At 52.9% G+C, this 22337-nt stretch overlaps 6 protein-coding genes across 6 annotated transcripts; 2 read left to right on the plus strand and 4 right to left on the minus strand.

Moving 5' to 3' along the window:
• Positions 1-311: 311 nt before the first annotated feature.
• Positions 312-3379, minus strand: COCSADRAFT_83417 (uncharacterized protein; the record flags this gene model as incomplete). Its single annotated transcript, XM_007698540.1, has 3 exons — positions 312-491; positions 580-3209; positions 3289-3379. 3 exons carry the CDS (start codon positions 3377-3379, stop codon positions 312-314), a joined length of 2901 nt encoding a protein of 966 aa, XP_007696730.1.
• A 607-nt stretch (positions 3380-3986) lies between these two features.
• Positions 3987-4807, plus strand: COCSADRAFT_23398 (uncharacterized protein; the record flags this gene model as incomplete). Its single annotated transcript, XM_007698228.1, has 2 exons — positions 3987-4134; positions 4206-4807. The coding sequence occupies 2 exons, from the start codon at positions 3987-3989 to the stop codon at positions 4805-4807; spliced, it is 750 nt and encodes a 249-aa protein (XP_007696418.1).
• A 212-nt stretch (positions 4808-5019) lies between these two features.
• COCSADRAFT_283274 (uncharacterized protein) lies at positions 5020-6138 on the minus strand. Its single transcript, XM_007698541.1, has 3 exons — positions 5909-6138; positions 5714-5842; positions 5020-5652 (listed from the first exon to the last, which is right to left on the minus strand). The coding sequence occupies exons 1-3, from the start codon at positions 5993-5995 to the stop codon at positions 5233-5235; spliced, it is 636 nt and encodes a 211-aa protein (XP_007696731.1). The 5' UTR covers positions 5996-6138; the 3' UTR covers positions 5020-5232.
• Positions 6139-7091: 953 nt separating this feature from the next.
• On the minus strand, positions 7092-12822 carry COCSADRAFT_187830 (uncharacterized protein; the record flags this gene model as incomplete). The annotated part of the gene is made up of 4 exons (XM_007698542.1): positions 7092-9387; positions 9435-11310; positions 11358-11841; positions 11937-12822. 4 exons carry the CDS (start codon positions 12820-12822, stop codon positions 7528-7530), a joined length of 5106 nt encoding a protein of 1701 aa, XP_007696732.1. The 3' UTR covers positions 7092-7527.
• Positions 12823-15997: 3175 nt separating this feature from the next.
• On the minus strand, positions 15998-17013 carry COCSADRAFT_187831 (uncharacterized protein). The gene is made up of 2 exons (XM_007698543.1): positions 16463-17013; positions 15998-16402 (listed from the first exon to the last, which is right to left on the minus strand). Exons 1-2 carry the CDS (start codon positions 16881-16883, stop codon positions 16251-16253), a joined length of 573 nt encoding a protein of 190 aa, XP_007696733.1. The 5' UTR covers positions 16884-17013; the 3' UTR covers positions 15998-16250.
• A 217-nt stretch (positions 17014-17230) lies between these two features.
• Positions 17231-21768, plus strand: COCSADRAFT_283338 (uncharacterized protein). The gene has a single exon (XM_007698544.1). The coding sequence runs from the start codon at positions 17307-17309 to the stop codon at positions 21297-21299; it is 3993 nt and encodes a 1330-aa protein (XP_007696734.1). The 5' UTR covers positions 17231-17306; the 3' UTR covers positions 21300-21768.
• The last annotated feature ends 569 nt before the right edge of the window (positions 21769-22337 follow it).

The following is a 22337-nucleotide window of genomic DNA, read 5'->3' on the forward strand; positions in this document are numbered from 1 at the left end:
GGGGGAGGGGGGGGGTTGTGTGTAGTAGAAGAGAGAGTTAGTTTGGTATTCTAGAGAAATTTTGGGTCTTTTTTTTTTAAAAAAAAAAAAACAATGGCTTATGGTTTCGTGGGATTGATTGAGATACAGGTGCAAGTCCTTGAAAATACACCACATAATCTTCTTCTTCTTCAGCACCCCCCCTATTCCCACTCATTGAAGCACAATAATCGTACAAGCTTCAAATTCAGACTATGCGTCTATTCACCATCCATTTATCAATCACCCCTCGTTTCCTTCAAAAAATCAACAACAACAACAACAACAACACCTTACAACTTGAAATTCTCAATCCACTTCCTCGCTTCCTCAACGCCCTCATCCACCTTATCCACATTCGTGCCCTGACCAACCGCAGTCGGAGCACCAGGCTTGCCACCAGCCTTACCGCCGATAACAGGAGTGACTGCAGAAGCCCACTTGGGGCCGTCTGCGCCTGCATTCTTGAAGGGCTACATGTTTCATATATTAGCATTTTGAAATAATCTTTCTTGTGATGATGGAAAGGAAGGGAAATGAGAGAGGGAAAGAAATACGTACCTCACTAACATAGCACCCGTGAACCACCTTACCCTCATCAGGCGAGGCGGAGAACAAGTACAACGAGCGATCCTTGAGTGCGCTCTTGGGACCGGAAATAGTTTTGATGACTTCGCTAATGGCCTTGTTGACGTTACTTGACCAGTCGAGCTTCTTAACCATGAACTTGTTGTTCTCATCCTCAAAAAATTTGGTTACTTCGTCAAGAACACGCTTGTTATCAGCCTTGGCCGCAGCCTTTTGTTCGTCGAGGATACTCTTCTGGATCTTGGCGAATTGCTCGCGGAGTTTGTTCTTGGACAGGGCGGAGATGGTCAGGTTGTTGAGGTCGACGCCGATTTTCTTTGCTTCAGCTTCTTTTTGGGACCCAAATGGCATTTTGCCCATGGCTTCAACGCGTTCTTGAAACTCGCCGGCGACGCGCTGGACGTTGTAGGCCTCTTGGCCTGTTACGGCGACGATACGGCGGATGCCCTTTGCGATACCGGATTCCTCCAGGATGACAAGGTCTTTGATTTCGCCCGTCTTGAGTACGTGGGTTCCACCACAGAATTCAATCGAGAGCTTTTCCCACTTCTCGTTCTTGACATCCTTGAGAAGATCCTCGACGGGTACACCGACCGAAACGACGCGAACGGGGTCAGGATATGTCTCGCCGAAGACGGCACGTACACCTCGAATCTCCTTTGCAGACGCAAGCGGTACGTCCTTGGCATACACTTGTTTGTCTTCCTTGATGTACGCAGACGAGATTCTCTCCACCTTGTCAAGCTCAGCATCTGACAAACCAGCCTTGTGTGAAAAGTCAAAACGCAGCTTCTCTGGTGCAACGAGCGAACCCTTTTGGTCGACTTCGTTGCCGAGGACCTCACGAAGGGCGTAGTTAAGGACGTGTGTGCCTGTGTGGTTGTTGCGGATAGGATGCCTCCGTAGCTCATCAAACTCGGCAATGACCTCGCTTCCTACACTCAACTCTCCGTACTTGATGTAACCGGTATGTAATACATAACCAGCATACACCTGGACGTTCTCAATGCTAATTTCAGCCTCGCCATCAACCAACAGCTTTCCAGTGTCGAACTCTTGACCACCTTGCTCAGCATAGAAATTTGTGCGATCCAGCAAGACACCAAACTGCTCGCCCTTTGGTACCTCAGCAGTAGACTTGAGGAACTTCTTGTTGTGATATATGGCCTTGATAACGGCAGTGATGTTCTCGCGGCCGTACTTTGGTGAATCATCCGTCTTTGGAACCTCTGGCATGTTTTCCAGCGCACCGAGGTCGTGTACGTCAAACTTGACAAGCAGACCAGCAGCCTTCTTGTCGCCTTTGCTGGCCTCGCGAGCCTTTTCCTGTGCCACCTCGACTTCCTCATCATTGATCTTCAAGCCCCGCTCTTCAGCCATGAGTTTTGTCAGATCAACAGGGAAACCATAGGTGTCGTACAACCGCCAAACATCGTCTCCTGGCAGCTCATCCGATCCCTTCGTCTTCGCCTTTTGCGCATACTTTTCGAAAATGGTTTCACCGCGATCCAGCGACTTGGCAAAAGCCTTTTCCTCCTCGTCTAGAATCTCAATGATATCCTGCTGCTTCTTCCTAATCTCGGGAAACATGTCTCCCATCTGGTCGACGAGCGTGGGGACAATCTTGGAAAAGAAGTCGCCAATCTCACAAGCAAAGTACTTGCGCGCATAGCGAGCGCCTCTTCGCAGCACTCGGCGCACAACATATCCTCGGCCAACGTTGTTTGGTACGCCACCGTCGGCAATGGCGAAGCTCATCATTCGGACGTGGTCTGCGACGACTCGGTATGCGGTATCGATGCCATCCGGGTCCTCGTCACCAAACTTGCCCCTGTACTCGCGTGCTCCAGTGATGCTTTGAATCTTCTGGAACAATGGAGTGAAAACATCAGTGTCGTAGTTTGACTTTTTGTGTTGCAGCACCGAGACGAGTCGCTCGTATCCCATACCAGTATCAATGTGCTTGTTGGGCAGAGATCGCAGAGATCGGTCGGGTTCGCGGTTGTACTGCATGAAGACATTGTTCCAGATTTCAATGACCTCGGGGTCGTCCATGTTGACGAGCGAAGCGGCGTTCCTGTACTGGCCATTCTCGGGCTCCCTCAAATCATAGTGTACCTCTGAACAAGGCCCACATGGACCTTGGTCGCCCATTTCCCAAAAGTTGTCCTTCATGTCGCCGGGCAGAATGTGGTCCTCGGGCACGCCAGCCTTGAGCCACAGCTCCTTGGCCTCGATATCTGGCTCCAGCTCGTCGGTGCCTTCAAAGTAGGTGACATAGAGCCTCTTGGGATCGATGCCGTAGACCTTTGTGAGCAGCTCCCAGGTGAAGCCAATGGCCTCCTTCTTGAAGTAGTCGCCGAAGCTCCAGTTGCCCAGCATCTCAAAGAAGGTGTGGTGGTAGCTGTCCTTGCCAACATCGTCGAGGTCGTTGTGTTTTCCGCCGGCGCGAATGCATTTTTGCGAGTTTGCGGCGCGCTTGAGCTGGGCAAAGTCGGACGAGGGGTCGATTGTGCCTTGGAAGATGGCCTTGTACTGGTTCATGCCCGCATTGGTGAAGAGGAGGGTGGGGTCGGAGAGGGGCACGACCGACGAGGAAGGGACTGTTGTTATGGGAGTCAATTGACATGATGCTGGAGAGAGAGAGGAGGGCAGCAAAGGCAGTGGGGGGTGAGGGCATACCAAACGTGTGTCCGCGCTCCTTGAAGTAGTCGAGAAAAGTCTGGCGCACGCGGACGGCGCCCCATTCGTGCTTCTCCTGGGTGAGCGACATGGTTGCGGCCGGCGCAGTGGTGGTGGTCAGGGAGGGGTCGGAAGAGGGGCAGGGAAAGGAGGAGGAGGGGTCGAGGGGTCTGCAAAGCGGGCGCGTGCAGGAGAATAGGCGAGAGGAGAAAGTCGGAGGCGGAGTCAATCGCAATCGGCCGCTGATGGCTCTGGGCCCTGGGTGACTCAGAGGGGCGGCCGCTATCTTGCGGTGCAGCAGCAGCAGCAGCATTCACCAGGCCTAACCAGCCCAAAACCAGACACAACGGTGGGTGCGTGTGCGTGGGTGCGTGGGCGGGCAGCGCCGAGAGCTGCAGGCCCATAAGCCCATACAATAGGCGATGGCAGACGTTGGTAGTAGCGCATGGTAGGCGAGTGCGGGGCGGCATCATGGGCGGTGGTGGCCGTGGCCCTTCTGGAAGCTTCACGTACCTGCGCCTAGCCTTCTGCCGCTGCCGCCCCCATCCGCCTATAACACGCCAATCCACCATGTCCCTGACTTCTCCCGATGCCCCCGACGACCCTGAACGGCCAGGATACTACTGCCTGTTCACCTTCTCTTCTCCAACAATCTGCTCCATCTGAACATCCCAAGCGACACAGGTTGCAATGCATGCATGGCCCAAGTCGTAGCGCACAGTAGCCAGGCCCGGCCCGCTTCCTATGCGCAACAGCAGAATGCGCCCCACGGCAAGAAGAGGCCTGCCGACGGCTCGCTGGAGAACGAGCAGCGGCTGAGCAAGCGCTTTGATCTGTTGAATCTGGGTATGTCGTCGTCCCCTTTCTTGTTGTCTTGCATAGGTGTGGTACATAGTACTAACAGCATCATCTCACAGTTGACCACAATGGCACGCGCCTTTACATTCCCGTCCCAGGCTCCTCCCAAGGCGCAAACAGCACACACGCACAGTCATCGCCTACCAACCAGCATCCCGTCCCCGTCGCCGACGCCCTCGCCTTCGCCTCGACCCGGTCCCGCCGCGACCGCAAGCCACCACGCGCCCAAGACGCCATGGACGTCGAAGACACCCCCCACCGCGTCTACATCTCGGACCTCAGCGCCGAACTCAGCGACATCGAGTCGGACGAGGAAAATCCCATTTTCCTCTCCGACATCGAAAAGCACCTCTCCAAGATCCCCACTCACGTCCTGCGCGGCCCGGAACCTACCCCCACCCGCGATAACCAGATGGTGCTGTACAATGTCCCCACCAGCCTGACGGTCCCCGAGGCTCAGGATAATGTGCGCAAAGCCATTGTGGAGACGCGCCAGCGTATTCGCAATAGGCAAGTTAATCCGATTACAGAGCCTCCGAGTATTCTTGCAAGAGAGGCTGCGTCGCCGTTGACGGGAGCATCGACGAGTATGATGATGGATAGGAGTAATAATATACCCCCCGCTGAGGAAGCAAGCGGAGATGCCATGGACATTGATTGACGAACTGATTATGTTTTTTTCCCATCATATCACGACTTTATACAGTATGCATACTACTTACACTTTAGTCATGCATACATATATATCTCACTCACGAATGTCACGACACCCAAACTTTCTCTCTTCAAATCAAATCAAATAAATATCCAGTAAATAACGCTCGCTTTGCTCATGTGGATTAACGTTAAAAAAAGATGCTGATGATTTCCCATCTCCCCACATCTCATATCTCACCCCCTTTGATTACAATTGTCGTCTTTTTTTGTACAAAGACTTATCCCCTCCCCCACTCCCAAAAAAGAATACACGGGGCATGATCCAGTCACACACTCTCTTTGAATTCTCTCAATAACATATTTCTTATGCACGGATAGAAACTTTCATAATGTTTTTTTTTCGTCTTCTCTCCGCTGAGGGACTAAGTTTTACCGCCTAAATCGACCCAAGACGCCCATGATCTTTGCTTGAGCTGGTCGGGGCGGTAATTGCTGAGATGATGCTTGCCCTTGCTCAACATCCGACGTAGCAGAAGCACCGCCTACCACCCCGCTCTGTTGGGGTCCAGTCTGCGCTGGTGCCATCGGTGGTCCGCCGTACTGTCCCATTTCCATGGCATACTGGTTCGGAGTCGTCTTTGCAGGGCCCTGTGGTGCGAAATACTGGGGCGGGGCATCGTTGTTTTGATACAGTGGCGGGGGTTCCGACCACGCGCCGTCTTGACGCTGCGTGTACTGGGGATTTGCGGCGTTGTTGGGGGCGCCGTAGGGGTTTTGTGTTTGGTAGAAGGTAAAGTGGTTTTGGGGCACTTGACCGTGGCGTTGGCGTTCCGAGTAGGAGATTAGGAACTAGATAGAGTGTTAGTATACTATACTTTGTGTGATATGTGGAATGGGGCGAATGACGTACGCGGTGATACGACAGCAGCGGAAGACCCTTTCGCAACCGTCTCTTTGCGTGGATGCGACCGCCGACGAACCAGCCAAAGAATATGATGAAGAAGAGGGTGAAGATGATCCATTTGATGATGATGCCTTTCTGTTAATCTCAAAGTTAGTTTTCTCCTTTCGCAGTCATTGCTGACAAGTGGAATACAACACGTACCTCTGTGTACCAGAACCCATCTTCGACAAAACATTCCGTGTCGCCGTCCACCGTCTCGGCGCAGTAATATCTCTTTAACAGAACCATGACTGTATATGTGTATGAATGTGTGTATATGCAAATTTCCACTTGTGCAAGCGGGCACCTCTCCCGGGTGTATTGATCAAAACAAATGCAAACGATAAAAAATGATGAACAACTCAGAAATCAGATGTGGAATGCGGAAAGGACTAGGGTATAGGAGAAGGAAATCTCCAAGGAAAAAACAACAACGATAACAATGTAGGTAGGAACGTGGGGGAATCAGAAATCGCGAGTCGTATAATAATAAGAGGGCGCGAAAGCGGTTGCCGCGCAGGGCCAGAAGGATGATATGCAGCCTCTCTCAGCGGGTAGCAGGCGAGAGCAAAGCTGCGCCACTCGAACTCGCGGTTGGCTCGCCTTCGGTCACCCGAGATGCCGCGGGCAATGTGTGTGTCGCGTCTGGGAGAGGGTTTGGCAACGGGCGGTGTTTCACCCGTGTGTGGCGTGGGTGTGTGGTGGTTTCAAGTTTGCAGCAGGCAGCCAGCCAACGTCGACTTTGGAGGGGGGGAGACTTGTTGCCGGACGACTAGTATGGGGGAGTGACAGGATGCAGCAGACTAAGCGACGAGGACGAGGTTATAGGAAAAGCTGATAATACACGTGTGCGATTGGGGAGCGAGAGGAAGCGACACAAGGAAAAAAGAAAGAAAGAAAGAAGGTGGGGATCAATAGTGGTGTGGCTGGTGAGAAGTCGAGGTTGGGGAAGAGAGGAGGTCGGGATGATGAGGTGGAGGGAGACATGGTTAGCACATGCAAGGGACGCGCGGATTGGCGTGGCGTGGCGTGGCGTGGGCCAGGTCGAGTAACCGTCGTCCCCTTGCAGGGCTGGCGTGCTCCAGCCCCAGAAAGCTTATTGTCGTCGTCGCCCACATGACTGCGAATGGCACACGTCAGCTTGCCCTACCGGCGCCGAACACTCTGCTCTTACACTTACTCTCCTCACATCAGCCTCGTAAAGGATTATCCCACTGTGGCTATGGCGCCATTTATTTCGGAAAAAGTAAGCATCCAAACTGTGTCGCGACACTTGTTGAGGGCGAGTAGTCGATATTGAAACATGTTTTCTTTGGTGCGCGCGTTAGCCACGCTCAACCAGCCATGTCCGCCCTTCTTGGCTCGCCGACAATGAATCATAGATGCTGCCCTGCTACCGCTACCTGCTACCATCCGCCCCGCAGGGAGCCTCACGCAAAACAAAGAATGACAAACATTGACCAAGAAAGACGTTGTGGTATAATGCCACCAAACGCCGGGAGACAAAAGTCACAGACCCAACAATGCCCCTATCACATGCAACTGTTAAACCCTTTGCCTTGCCTCGCCACACTCCAAATCTCCTGCCTGGTTTCGCAATTCCAAGTACTGCATCGCTGAGCACATGTATCCCTACGCTCCATGCTAAAAATGCCAAAAGGCATCGATTCCGACCCCATGCTTTAAGCATAATAGACACAAATAAAGTCAAAGAGGAAAAGAAAAAAAAAACGAGTCAAAACCAGTTGTGTACAATTACATCAAAGTAGAGTAAGCAAAGTCTAATGCAGTAAGTTGCGAAGTGACGGACTGGCACTTGCCCCCGTGCTTGCCCGTTCAGTTGGCGCCAATGTCACCACCGGAGCATCCCGCATCACCGCGTCCATAGGGGTAGCCGGCCTGCCAGTTGCAGGACTACCATGGATCCCCGAGTATTGCGCTACCACAGGAGGTGGAGGTGCAATGAATGCGCTTTCGCGTGAGGCAGGGTGTGCGTGATGATGCGTGGGCGAGTACGGTATTGTCCTAGGCGACGGCATCGCACCATTTACCAGCATGGAGCCGTTGCTGTGGTGCAGCTGCGGTGGTCCGCTAATCGGCGGTCCCGAATACGGCGGCCGAAGCCCTGCTGCTACAATCGCCGAGTGCATCGGCGCACCCGAAAATGCCGCGTACCCATTCGGCTGAGGCGGATATGGGGCGTGGTAAGGAGCGTTGTGGCCTACCGATGGAGCTGGTAGCGGCGGGGGTACGTATCCGGTGCCATTGGGTAGGTGATGGCTAGGTCCAGGCGGTACACCACTGTGCCATGACGGCAGTGGAGGCGGTTGGTTTGGTGGGCCACCGGGCAGTGTCCATGTACCAACCAACGCAGGCGGTGGTGGCGCATATTGTGGAATCTGCGCTGCAGGTAGGGGGTACTGCTGCGGTGGCTCTTTGAATATCGAGACGGATCTCGCTCGCTCCTCTTCTTCTTCATCCGTCCCATTCTTCCTCTTCCAATGGCATTTTTGACATAGATAGGCACCAGACGAAGCAACTGCCCCTCTGGTATCCAAGCGTAGGCTCTTGCTTGTAGGCGAGGCAACAGCTGGGGCGTCCGACATGGCATGGTCCTCGCTACCGTTACCATTGACGATTTTGCCCTCCTCGACAAGGGGCTTCCTCTCCATATGGGCGCTCAGATCCATGGCGCTCTTCATGTCCAGCGGGCCATCCACTACTCGAGAAACTTGTCCTGGTATTACTTCTCCATCCACCTTCCACCATCGCGGACTAGCCTCAATCTTGCAGCGTGCGCACTTGCGCTCAGACTTATACACTGATGGCTCACTTGGCTCTTCCTTGACAGATATGCCTGCATTCGATTGTCGTCCTCGTGCAGAAGTGGGAGTAGGGGCCGTAACTGCGGATGCCCTACGGTTAACTGGTGCCGGCACAGCCTGTGGAGCGATGCGCGTCGACTGATCAACGAGATTGGCCTTGCGTGCTGTACCAGTTAGGGTGAGATCAGCCTGCTTGAATTCACGAGCAAAGAGCTGGAGCGCAACCAGATCTGTTCCTTCCACTTCCTCGTTCATTGGATGAACAATTGTCTTGGGAGTATGCTCTTTGCACCAGATTGCCGCAATCAGGGTTCCGGTTTCCCCATTCATAGTCACTGTGGGTACTGCATCTCTGCGGGAGACCTTAACAGGGGTCATGTCGAAACCGAGTATGTAGCCATGGTTGTGAGCACAGCCAACGTGGAATGTTGCATGACATTGCAGACACGACGTGCATGCACCCTTCGTCGTTTTGCACAGCTTGCAGACTGCGTCGTATCGAAGCGTTGGCGCTCCGATGCCTTCTACCATATCCAGGCGGGCCGCGTTGCTGAATTTGATTTCAGCGTGCCAGAGGGCACAGTACACGTGTACCCAGTTGTTGTCGGCGGTTCGCTTGAGCGGCTCACGAGGAACAAGCGGTCGGCCTTTCTCCTGCTGCCGAAGGCGATATTCCTCTTTGGCCTTATCAACAAGCTCCTTTTCTAGCCGCTCCTTCTCCCGATCGCGGTCAGTCTTTTTCTTGTGTGTAACCTTTGGTTGCTCGTAAAACTCCTGTTCCGTATCTTTCTGAGGGCATAGAACGCATTCGTAGGTCTGAGGTGTATTAGTACAAATTCCATCAATGTAGCAATTTGACTTACATATGAGACGCTTTCCTTCTTGTCATTCTTGCATGGATCACAGTACCACTTGTTGGCTTGTCGTGTTTCTTCAACACCATAGCAGGCTTTGTGGACCGTCATCTTGCAAGCCGCACATTCTAGACGTGTGCCTTCTGCTGATCGGCATACAGCACAGGGCAAAGCTCGATACTTTGGGGGCGAAGGGACCGGAGGAGGAGTAGGCGCTTTGACGACTGGAGCAGGCTTCTCCTTCTTCTCCTTCTTCGGAACAGGCTCGCTGGCAGGGGTTGATGTGCCACTGTCTCCATTCACAGCAGCCACAGTTTTCTGTTTCTTCTTCGGTGGCTCTGCAACTGGCTGAGCTGTGGCGGCTGGGAGCTCGATATACTCGGGAGTAGCATTCTTCGAGCTGGGATCAGACTGTGCAGCGTAGACCTCGCGCAGGAGCTCCTCGTCAATACGTCTCTTCCAAGCCTTTCCTCCGCCTTGCGCAACCTTCTTGGCAATTTCATCAACGTTTTCCCATGTCACTGCGTACTTGCGCCACAAGTTTGCACAACGTAGACAAAGTGCGATCAGGAACCCAGTCTTGTCCTTGGAACGGCCATCCGGCGGTACCATTTGGCCAGGAGTCACTCCTGGAGCCCGTCTCCACTGCCGAGAATGTCGAACTGCACAGAACTTGCATTGGAAAACCCGTTTGCGTTGAATGGCCTTGGCACTGTCAAATGCTGAATCGTCTTGGTCGTCCGCAACATCATCAACGAGGCGAGCTTGTGCATCAGGCTCAACCTTCTTGGTCCGACCTTTCCGGCTGCTGTATGAGCCCCAAATTTCTCTTCCTTTGGGTGTCTTCTTCCACATGTAGTAATAGCGTACGGCGTCTCCATAGAACATGGTCTTGCTAGTGTGCTGGCGGACGAGCCTGATCTCTGAACCGTACTTTGCGACACCTTCGTTCCACTTCTTTTCTTCTTCTTTGGTTAGCTCGGGCTCCCTCAGATCTTTCCGCTTGTCAATCTTCTTGACATGCTTCAAAGCAACATCGGCGTCGTGTTGATGCTTAGTGAAGAGAGCCAAGCACTTATCCAAGAAATTTGTGTTGTAGGGCTCTACTCCAACGTGCGATTTGGCCAATGCTTTCGCTCGGTCCATGTAAGCCTTGACTTGATCTTCGGTGACTGTCGGGGCGTTATCTTCTCCTCGTGTCGAATGTACTCCCAAAGGAGGCATCTTGAAAATCAGCTCCGCAGTACACTTGGGATCCTTGTTCGGCAGGTCTTCACCGCGGCGAACATAGCCGGGAGGTTCATCCATGACCCATTTGGGGCGCTTAGCCTTCTCCGCCTTGTCTGCTTCGATTGCAGCGACGGTTTCTTTGGAAAGCTTGCCTTCTTTCTTGTTGCCTGCTGCCTTGACATATCGCTTCTTGATCTCTGCAGGCTTGACAAATTCGACAGGATGCCCGTGCCAGACATTGACGTTGGCCTGGTGCCGGGGGCCTAGCCGTGAACTGGCACGGGGATAGATTGCTCGATCATCGTACTGCAGTGCGTCCTCTACCCGGCAATGGATGCCAAGGTACCGCATAGGCCACATCTTGGCTAGAGCAATCTCTGCCTGAGTGGCAGGATGAGTATCGATTTGCGAATCAGGATCCGGGGTTGGTGCATTGGTGTCGACGCCGGCCTCCTCCTCTTCCTCGTCTATTACCTCTTCTTCTTCAGCATCTTCATTGGCGGTGCCCAAACGCGCCTCCAATTTCTTTTCTTGTGCCCTGCTGCATGGCCCGCAAGCCCAAGCGAAACCACGGGATGGCTTCTTCAGCAGCGGTGGGCGAACACAGTTCATGTGATATGTATTGTGGCATACTGCACATTCAACCGAGTCATTCCTAATCAAGTTAGCGTTGTCACGTGGACAGTTGGATGAAAGACGTACGCTGCGCAATATCCAATACAACGCTTGCAGCTCTTGACTGCGCTGGTCAATTCTTTGACGCGACTGGTCTCGAGACAAATGTACTTCCATCGTTCGTCGAGCGCCTTCTTGACCTTGTCCGGGACGTTGATGACTGAGGACACCGGGATGACGTCGTACCAGCGATGGATGAAGCGATCAAAGACTTGGTTGAACCAGAAACTGTCCTTGGTCTTGCGGTACTCGTCCAGGTCGCCAATTTCGCTACGATGCAGGATCTGGCATTTCCCCCGGAGGGATGCAATGGGGCAAAGGTCCGAGTGCATCGTCGCATAGACGAGACGAGTGTCATTGTTGTAGCGCTGCACGTCTCGTGGGCGATAGAACCAATTGACGCGCAAAGACTCGACCCGCTTCTTGGGGTCGTTGTCGACGTGGATGAATTCCATGACCCGGCAGAGGTAGTAGGGCTCGCCGGGCGGCTCGCACACAAGGTACACTTGATCTGGACGTCCAATTAGAATGCATTACTCAACCCGCAGGACGTGGCTGGCGTAACGGAGCGACCGTCAGCTGCAGCCCAGGCAAAACACAACTTACCATTGATGGACACGGTCTGGCCATCGTCAGCCTCGAGGCGACCGTTTTTGAGAATGGCGGCCGTGTTTTCAAAAGTCATCATGTTGGACTCTCGCGCACTGCTGGCGGCTACCATGGTGCCGGCCTGACTGCCGCGCTTCGCTCCTGCTTGGCTTGGCGCTGTGGCACTTGCGTGACTACCATTTGCGGCACTGGCAGCAGCGTTTTTGCGCCGTTTTGTTGGGGGCTGAGGCTGCGAAGTGCTAGACTGAGTCGATGCAGCCGTGGCTGAGGTGCTGGGAGCAGTGGGATTCGCCGCGCTGTCCTTGGTGTTGGAGCCGGAATTACCCCACGACCCATTGCCTTGTGCAGGGCCGGAACCTTTCTTTCCACTCACACTCGAAGCATGACCACTGTCGGGAGCCACGGAACTACGCGACGGTGGATCAGACACGTTGCCATTCGCAGATGCAGCTGGCACTTCAAAGTCCATTTCGGCGTCCTCTGCATAATTAGGTCGCGACCGGCCTGGGCGGCCTCGCGAGCGCGTGCCATATGATGATGCTGCTGCTGCCTCACCATTCTGCTCGGGCTCCTTGGACAATGGTTTCGTTTTGCTAGAGGCACCATTGGCCGCTTCCAGGGAAGGCTGCACATCGTCCATGGCTGAAGACGCGTCGTCGGCGTCTGGTGCGGGTTGGCGCACCTCGAGAGAAGCAGCGGGTGTCGAGTTCCGGGTGGAAGAAGCCCTGCTGGTGGATTTTGAAGGCGCTACTTCTGACGCAGCGCCGGGTGGAGGCTGTAGATTGTTTGGCGCGTCCTCTTCGTTGCGCGGTGATGGGGCATTAGACAGGCCTCCAGTCGTCGAGGACGGAGCCTCGCCCCCGTCCGTCTTTGCGTCGGCCATGGCGAATCTTGCACGGGGTAATAGACTTGATACGAACAATGGGCCAAAAGCCGGCGTGGAACCCTCTCAAAACAGGCGCGGGCTGTCGCCGGGGTTGTTGGTGAGGAAAAGCCCGTCAAGTAGGGATATCAACGCAGCATGAGAATGCCTATGAGCGCATACACACGAACTTGGTGGGCAGTGGATTGAAAGTGGGCAATTTGGAGATTGTAGACGTTTGTTCTGATGGGGCCGATGGCGAAACCGGGTATTGTTTCACGATCTGGCGGGAGAAGGCGAGGCGGTGGGGAGAAGGCAGTGAAGAAAGGAGCAGTGGTTGAAGGAATTGAGAGATGGCGAGGGCGGGATAGACTCGCTGTAGTATGGGTCTAACGGTGCCAAGCAAGGCCCAAGGCTATGTCCGTGGGACCTAGTTCTTTCTTACGCATATCTCTCTTTCTCATCGGTGCTTGCTCGCAACAGCACCCTCGCAGCAGCGCCAACACCCTCCCATGCCGCAGTAGTGCCCGCTTCGCCCCATCTACTGGGGGCCCGCCGTTGATGGGCCTCTGGGGACAGCGTGGTTTTTTGTTGGTTTTTTTGCGTCGTTCATGTTCACACGCTTCGTCAACCCACGATCTCCACCACCCCTGTCTAACACTCATAGCCAACGCCCCGCTCATACGGCGATTATCTCTGCTATTTGGCAAGTTTTCCCAGATGTCTCAGTCGTGGTGCCGCACACATGGCCAGTCTGCACAAAGGTGACAGTCCAGGCACACTGCCTAGTAGCAGTCTGTCCGGACATCACAGCCTGCCCGCTCCATCCGACACATGCGCCCCATCGTCTGATACTGCGCTGGATCTCACAATGAATGCCTTGTGCGCGGCGTGGGGACACTGAGGAAGGTTGAAGGAGGCGATGTATGGTGGTCTACGTACTAAATAGATTTAGCGCTCGACAGGGGTCCAACGACATCTCGCAGCTCGTTCGACAGAGTCGTGGATGGGCATGCCGCATCTTCCACGACACACATCCATCGTCACACTTGCTGGCCAAGTTGCTGTGGAGCGCCTACTGCTCATGCGACGGCCGAACTCATGGCGCGCCGCTCTCGTTGATTGTTAACAATGTCTTCTGCGGCCCTGGCTGGCCTGCTAAGCTTGCTCGCGTATGACTCTCTTACACACAACTACTGCCTCGGGCCACATCAGCCCGGTCTCAGACGGCCCGACCATGTTCATCTCCAACCTGCGTTGTGTTGAGGGCGCATGTTTAGAGCGCTCGTGGTTGTGTCGCACGTCTGTCTGCGAAGCGGTGATGCAGCCGTTCGGTTCGCGGGATTACCCAGCGGCATCACTAGAGTAGGCAAGGCCCTGGCCGCCCCCTTCCAAACACCAGCCGCACGCCAGCGAATCCTCATCAGCGTCACACTGCCCGCCCCCCATTCGCTCGTTCGTCCGCCTGGCCCAGCAAAATCCAGATCGTTACCGACATTCGCTTTGTGACTACTGCCGCCCACCCACTCACGACACTGATTGCGGCCAGGGTGCTATCTAGCCGTGAGCCTCTGCCCATTTTCTCCTCAAGCATACAACAAGGCAGAATCATGTCGGCACAAACTCATTATGCCACTGTCAACGGTTGACCGGTGATCAAACGCATATTCGCGCGTTTCCGGCACCAGTCAAGATCACCGTTGCCAAAATCCAGCAGAGCTTCGAATTAAAGTGCCTCGGTTGCTTGCGGAACATGCAGTCGGCCTTACAAGGGTGATCCCATCACTAAGCGCCTCTAATTGCTGGCAGCTTTAACCACAGGGACAACATGATAATGTGGAATTACTTCTTCTATGTGGGCGACACCCACTTAAGAGTTGTTTATAGTGAATCTAACAATATAAAATATGCGTGGAAGTATGGACAGCGTCTCGGCTGAAATGGAAGCAGATGGAATCGTAATGGCTGTATTCGGAAGCCTCATGGTCATGAGTCCACTGCGACGCCCATACATGACGAATTAGAAGCCAGTTTTGTGACCTTGGCGAGCCTGTCTAAAGAGATAGGAAAATTCAAGGTGCGATCAAATATCGCAAAGGACAACACATCTTCTTACCAAACAACATGTATTGTGCTGTCTTTGAGGGCGTCGTCCCAGGGTCGATAACAATGTGTATGAGGAGTGGCAAATATGCTCCGGACTGCGGATATTACCAACAGGCCCTCAGGGGCGGATTAGGATGGTAGCAAAGAATCATCAGTCCCAACTCCTGGAATAGGAATAGTTTGACTTGACTTGTTTTCTCTGCTGTAAGCAGAACAAGCAAGCAGCAGCAACGTTAGAGAACGGAAAGCACTCCGGTGATCTCGGTGACGCTAAAGAATTTTGCGGCAGGGTGCCCAATGGGTGTAGACCAGCCTCGAGGTGAGAATCGTCAATTCCAAAGCAATGTGGCAAAACGATCGCTGCGAGTGCAAGTAGACGTCTACTAGCCAGACTAATATATCGGAGATACGCAATCTCTAATAGGTGTTTTACTGGTCATATCCCGGCAGCAGACTCTGTCGACCAAAAGGCTGACGGAGCCTTTTTTTCCATTTGGCGAGCGACTTTCAGACATGTAATCATCTGTGGCGCGCGCTTCTCCTTTTCCGTTGTACTATCCAGGCCCTGATTTCGTCACACTCAGCCCACAATCCGCACTTTGCATGAACAAATATGGTATACGAGAACAACCACTCTGGTCCAAGACTGGGCCTGCGGCAAGAGTTTTGACGTTTTATGCACACGACCAGGTCTGCCCAATAACTTGCTTTCTGCCGGGGTGTGGCCGCCACTCAAAAAACGCGGACAAGGCCGTCTCCACCACCCAGTATGATTCTGACATCAGATGACCACAGGCAATCTCATCATACCATGACCAAAAACACAAAGAAGCATTTTCTTCTCATCGCCTTGTTGACGATATTCGAGCAGTCGAATGTTTTTTTCTCTCGATGTAAATGGGCATTACTTAGTTCACGGTCTGGATGGGGGCTTCTAATGACATATGTGCGTGTGTGTGTGTGTGTGTGTGTGTGTGTCCATGCCCGAGATGATGCCGGTCTGACCTGCATTGACGCATGGACCATGGCCATCTTATTAGCTGCGCTAGTAGCCCCAGTGTGGATCCCCGTCCACGCGACGACCCGATTTCACCCAAGCTCACACAGTCGGGCACATGTGGAGAAGCAACATTATGATTCAACTACGCAAGGCACAACCACAATCAACAACCGAAAATCAATTGAATTACTACAAAAACAGCCCTTTGAGTGATTGGTTTATCAAACGGACAAAATGGCTGTACTCGTATTAAACCTCGACCCCGGCGATCGCTTTGATCGCCTTAATCGTCCATGCGTTTGAGAAACATCCGGCAATTGCAAAGCGTAGCGCATCACCCCATTTACAAAGCGAAAACAGCCAGGAGACCGGCAAGACCAGCACCGAAGAATTGGACAGAGGTCTTGTCGGCTGTGCCAGCTGCGGCAGTAGACGAAGGCTGGCCAGCAGATCCAGAGGCAGAGCCAGAAGGAGAGCCAGATCCGGACTGAGATGCTAGTATACGGTTAGCAAAATGATCGTCACAGAGATAATACTAAGTTGTTTGCAACATACCTCCGGTACCAGTGGGCCTAGCAGAGTTGGCGCCAGTACCAGCAGCAGCGCTGGAAGGAGCGTTGCTGGGAGCAGCGGCACCAGCACCCGCAGGGCTATCAACGAATGCGGTCTGGCTGCTGGGGAAGTGGTTGGTGATGCAAGAGTCGACACACTTGGCGTAGGCCTGAGTGGCCGCAGGAGAGCCATCGCCCTGGTCGCACTTGGCGGCGCACTCGTTGGTCTCGATGACCTGGGAAGCGTTGGGGCGAGCGTTGCCCAGGCATGCGGCCTGGCAGTTAACGTCGCCTGCATCGCAAGCCATAGCACACTGGACAGCGGATGAGAGCCCAGTCGGCATGGGCGCGGAGGATCCGGAGACGCTGGTGATGCTTTGGGCCGAGGCGCCAATGGCGAAGAGGAGGACAGTAGAGTACTTCATTGTGTCGTGTGGTTGTGGTGTGGCGTAAATTAGTATGGGTAAGTAGCAATTAGCGAGCGTGGATGCTGGAGCAGTATGTACAGCCAAAAAGAAACGAGTGTGGGCGTGTGCAACGAGAATCTGGGGCAGCAAGCCTAGCTTTTATTGTGCCTGAGCAAACCCAGTTACTACATAGGGGTAGAGCGAGTCACGTTCTCGTAGCCCTTTTATTAGCTTTGACTATACCGAGGTGGGTATCGGCCGTCGGCCCGACAGCACGATACGAATGCACGTCGGTAGAACCCTACAAGTGGGAAACCGCGGCCGTTACAGGGGTCGGCCTGCCTTTCCTCATTCATCTTACCACACGCGCTAAACACCGACGCGTCGTGCCTTTCACCCCAACGCCACTGTCAAATCTTGCTGCCTTGGCCGTCAACCACCATGGATGACAGTGACAGCGACGACTACGGCGATGAGTTTGATGACACCGAGTTCCTGAACGTCGCCACCCAGGCTGAGGAGGAGACTGCTCGTGCATTTCGTCCTTCCCCACGGTCCGTCAAGCGGCAAAGGGTTAGCAGTGCGACCAAGCGAGCAGCATCCAGTTCTACCAGAGCACAAATCAGCCGCCGGAAAGGCCCTTTTGTGTCTTCTGATGAGGGCGAGGGCAGCAGTGAAGAAGATGGCCATGCATTGTCCGAACCAGACAGCCCAAACCTGTCGCCCCCTCAAAAAGCCGCTCCCTCGAGCCGTAGGAAAAAAGCGACATCGAGATCTTGCGAAAATGACATTTCTGAAACAGATTCTGCATCACCTACAAAATCCACATCAGCCAATAAGCGGCAGGAACGCATTCACATCCCAACTACAAACATAGATCTGCCAGACGTCTTCTACACGCAGCCGCCACAGGAACACTCGCCACCCTGGAAGCCAAGAGGTGCAATATGGGCAAAGCAACCCACCACTATAGGTGTACACAAACCGCCCGGGCCAGCCAAGGGGTCCGAATTAGATGCAACCAAAACCGTTTCTCTGCTGGGTAGAAAGTCGATATCATCTCGACCAGCACCACAAGCACCACCATCTCCAGATCTATTCGATTCGACTATCGACATTGACGAGTCTCCTCGATTACCAGTTCTAGCAGAACGTACGGGGGGTACTGTGATTGCTGAGTATGACTTTACACAAGACCTAGCAGACCTTCCGTCTGATGCATTCGCTTCTTCGTCCTCGTCCCCGCAGAAGCAAGTTGAGCCTGAAACTGCCAGTGCTCGCAAGCGTCCTGTGGCACCTCAGACAGGCCTACGACAGACAACGCTGTTTGGATCTGTTGGCGCCAGCGATAGTACATCGCAGTCTCAGGTAAACAAGCGTTACAACTTCGTCGTTGACCAGAAAGCAGAGCCTCCAACTCACCACAAGCTGGACCCAGAAGCCATCAGAACATGGGTTTATCCGACAAATCTGGGTACCATTCGAGACTATCAGTTCAACATTGTTCAAAGAGGCCTCTTTAATAATCTATTGGTCGCTCTCCCTACTGGTCTTGGTAAGACCTTTATCGCGGCGACTATTATTCTCAACTGGTTCCGATGGACGATCGACTCTCAGATCGTCTTTGTCGCCCCCACCAAACCTCTGGTAGCCCAGCAAGTTGAAGCCTGCTTCAAGATTGCAGGTATACCCCGCTCATACACCACAATGCTCACGGGAGGCGTCCAAACAGGCTTAAGAGCCGAAGAGTGGAAGGAAAAGAGAGTGTTCTTCATGACACCGCAGACGCTTTTGAATGATTTGAAGGCTGGATATGCAGATCCAAAAAAGATTGTGCTACTGGTGGTCGATGAAGCTCACCGAGCCACGGGTGCATATGCGTATGTCGAAGTCGTTAGCTTCCTCCGACGTTTCAATAATAGCTTCCGCGTCTTGGCACTGACAGCCACGCCTGGCGCAGATGTGGAGTCAGTGCAGAAGGTCATTGACGGCCTCGACATTTCCAAGGTGGAGATTCGGACGGAGAACTCTATGGACATATGCAGCTACGTACATCAGCGCAAGATCGACAAGCAGGTTTTTCAGAATACGGACGAGATGGAGATGTGTATGGACCTCTACAGCGAGGCTCTGCAGCCCTTGGTGAACACAATTGCTGGGTTGAATGCATACTGGAGCAAGGACCCCCGCGATCTAACACCCTATGGCTGCCAACAAGCCAAGAAGAAGTGGTTCCAAGAAGCCGGACGTAACGCAAATCGAGGCCTCCAAAGCACTGTGCACACAATTTTTGCAATTCTTGCGTCCATCTCGCACGGAATGGATCTATTGAAATTTCATGGTGTAGGTCCTTTCTATATCAAGATGAAGGAATTTCAAGACGAAAGTGCAAAGACAAAGTCAAAATACAAGAAACAGATTCTCGACAGTGATGCCTGGAAGAAGCTCATGGGACGTCTTCAAGTGTGGATAGACAATGAGAACTTTGTTGGCCATCCAAAGTTAGAGTATCTGCAGCAAGTCGTGTTGGACCACTTTGTCAATGCAGACGACGGTCAGGGCGTCAATGGTGCAGCCTCTTCACAAACGAGGATCATGGTGTTTGCACATTTCCGTGACAGTGCTGAAGAAATTGCGCGCATTCTGAAGAGACACGAGCCAATGATTCGCCCACGCATCTTTGTCGGACAAGCACACGGGAAAAATTCGGAAGGTATGAAGCAGAAAGACCAATTGGAGGCTATTGAGAGATTTAAGAATGGTGAATTCAACACACTCATTGCTACCTCAATTGGCGAAGAGGGTCTTGATATTGGTGAGGTAGATCTCATTATTTGCTACGACTCGAAAGCATCGCCTATCCGTATGCTACAACGAATGGGTCGTACGGGAAGAAAACGCGAGGGAAGAATTGTCATGCTTCAAATGCAAGGGAAGGAAGAGAACGATGCCAACAAGGCAAACGACAGTTACCTCAAGATGCAAGAGCTCATTGCTGCGGGCACTCATTTCAGCTTCCACGACGACATATCTCGCAGAATCCTGCCGGCGGATGTAAAGCCCGTTGTCGACCGGCGTGTCGTAGATATACCAGTTGAGAATTCACAACGAGACTGGCTTCCAGAACCGAAGAAAGGACGACGCGCCAAGAAGCCGGAGAAGAAGTTTCATATGCCCGACAACGTGATCACTGGCTTCGTCACTGCAGGTCGGATGGACGAGGAAATTGTGCCAAAAGGCCGTGGGAAGAAAGCGGCGGCACCTAGTTATCCAAGTGAGGAGCCATTCATAATACCTCCATTGGAGTCGGTACTTCTCAGCGATGAAGCAACCCAAGATCTTGAAAGAAGATACCAGACGGTATTCGACGACGACGACGCTCCTATGGTCGATGTACTTGACTTAGGGAAATACCCTGAACGACAGCGAATCTTGCCCTACTCAGCTCGCCGGGTTGGCCCAGGCTATGCTACGCGAGCATTTGCTTCCATGATGCAACGTATGCACAACATGGACCACAATCGTCTTGATAGTTTCAAACTCAACTTACACTTTTCCGACTGCGAATCAGACATTGAGGACGGTCTTGTTGTTCCGGAACCAGAACCCGCACTTGTCATTGACGACGACATGTGGGAAGATGATCAACCCGCATCCCAAGGGCTTAAGAAAAAGGCAAAATCTGTGCCAAAACCAAAAGCAAGTGCGCCAGCAAAGCCGAAGGAGAAGGCGATACCAAAACCGAAAGAGAAAGCGACGCCGAAGCCAAAAGAGAAACCTTTGCCAAGATCGAAAGAGAATGTGGTCCTGAAGACACCACAAACTCCAGCACCTCGTGGTCGGCCACAGAAAGTTGGTGTTGTCACACAAACACCTGTTCATCAGTCTATAGCGGATGGTGAAACCCCGAGGACAAAGACGCCTAATTGGCGTGTATCTGGACTCGCTCAAGAGGGTAATGAATCTTCTCCACCGCCAACAGACCCTCGATTCCATATTGCATCTCAAGCTGATACGATTGGATCTGACGATACGTTGGGTGAGGATGAGCCACAAGATACGCAGGCATATTTGTTAGACTCTGAGCTTGCCAGCTTTATTGTTGAAGGAGATGAAGAGGAGGTAGCTCCAACTTCGAGTCTACCCAGTCTTGACCTTTCTGGCCTCGGGGCAGGAACACAGGCAGTTGTCAAGGCCGGTCGACCCAAGAGGACCCCAAAACGACAGAAGATCTTTACAAGCGACGCTTCGGACGATGACGCGGTTGTCAGTAGTGATAGCGATGACGACGCACCGCTCGCTAAACCTGTGGCAGGTGCGAGCAGGAAGCAATTGGTCGTCGTAGATTCGGCTTCTGAACTAGAGGACGATGAGCCTATCTTTCCCAGGAAGAGGGCTAGACGGATAATCGATGATGATACAGACGATGAATGAAGAAACTTATATGACGGGCACTTGTTGGTTTGTGGTTGGAGATAATGTAGATACGCAGTGATTCTGTATAGCGCCAACTTCTTACCTGGTAGAGTAACTAATCCTACTACTGATACCCCGCAATTATTTTCGTAAATCTTAGTCGAATTGCTTCCAATACTCTGGTTCGAAGGCGTCCATGTTCTGCGTAAAAGGCTCGCCAGCCTTGACCCAACCTTTGATGCCACCAGCCAATGTCAACGACTTGATTTGGTCATCGCCCCTTTCGGTAATGTAATCTGCGAACCAACCCGAACATCTTGGCCCTCTTCCGTTAGATGACCCTGGCGTGTCTCAGCCGACATTGTCTACAATTTGTGCACACGTATGTATTCGTATTTCAGCAAGGCAGGCTTCAAGGTGGTATGCATCTCACGCCACTCGCGCCTTTTTTCCCATGCAAGCATCACGGTGAGACGAAAATGATAGACTCACCGCAGTAAAAAGCAACTCTGCTGACGCCCGCGCGCCTGCACAGATCGTATAAGACACCCCTGTTCAGGTAAAACGAATGTGCAGGCAGGTTGATGCTTCCTCTTATCGTGCCACCTTCATAGTCGGTGCGCCGCACATCTACGATGAGGAGATCGGGAGACGAGAGATCTGACAAGACCTTATCGCGTGATATGGCGGGCGCAGTGATACGGGGAGCGGGGAAGGCGTCGGTCCAACTACCAGTGGGTTGCTGTGTAGTTTCGGTCATGGTTTGGAGAGGACGACGCAGGCGGAGTAGAACAATCTGTTATCTCTTATTGTTTTGTGCGTGTGTTGGTGCGTTTGATATTTGCTGTTTCATCCAAGCAGCGGTGGACAAAGAATGGTCCGTCTTGCCTCACCTCTTTGGCCCCTCTGGGTACCTGCAAGGGTCCATCAGGGTCCACCGCCACACTCTGCTAAGTAATAGGCCACATTGCTACAAGCTGTAGTGGCCCCATCAACGTGTGATTAGAAACCATAAGCCGGGGTATGGGTTTAATATATTATACTCGCTCCTTCTGT

Source organism: Bipolaris sorokiniana, assembly GCF_000338995.1.
Source record: "Bipolaris sorokiniana ND90Pr unplaced genomic scaffold COCSAscaffold_3, whole genome shotgun sequence".
Lineage (NCBI taxonomy): Eukaryota > Fungi > Ascomycota > Dothideomycetes > Pleosporales > Pleosporaceae > Bipolaris > Bipolaris sorokiniana.

Bases quoted from the DNA above. Each gene is read 5' to 3' on its own strand.
- COCSADRAFT_187831 (XM_007698543.1), bottom strand. From the start codon at position 16,883: ATGAAGTACTCTACTGTCCTCCTCTTCGCCATTGGCGCCTCGGCCCAA. The intron at 16,403-16,462 runs GTATGTTGCAAA...ACCGTATACTAG, and splicing joins TAGGCCCACTGGTACCGGAG to CATCTCAGTCCGGATCTGGC.
- COCSADRAFT_283274 (XM_007698541.1), bottom strand. From the start codon at position 5,995: ATGGTTCTGTTAAAGAGATATTACTGCGCCGAGACGGTGGACGGCGAC. The intron at 5,843-5,908 runs GTACGTGTTGTA...TGAGATTAACAG, and splicing joins ATGGGTTCTGGTACACAGAG to AAAGGCATCATCATCAAATG. The intron at 5,653-5,713 runs GTACGTCATTCG...CACTCTATCTAG, and splicing joins CGCTGCTGTCGTATCACCGC to TTCCTAATCTCCTACTCGGA.
- COCSADRAFT_283338 (XM_007698544.1), top strand. From the start codon at position 17,307: ATGGATGACAGTGACAGCGACGACTACGGCGATGAGTTTGATGACACC.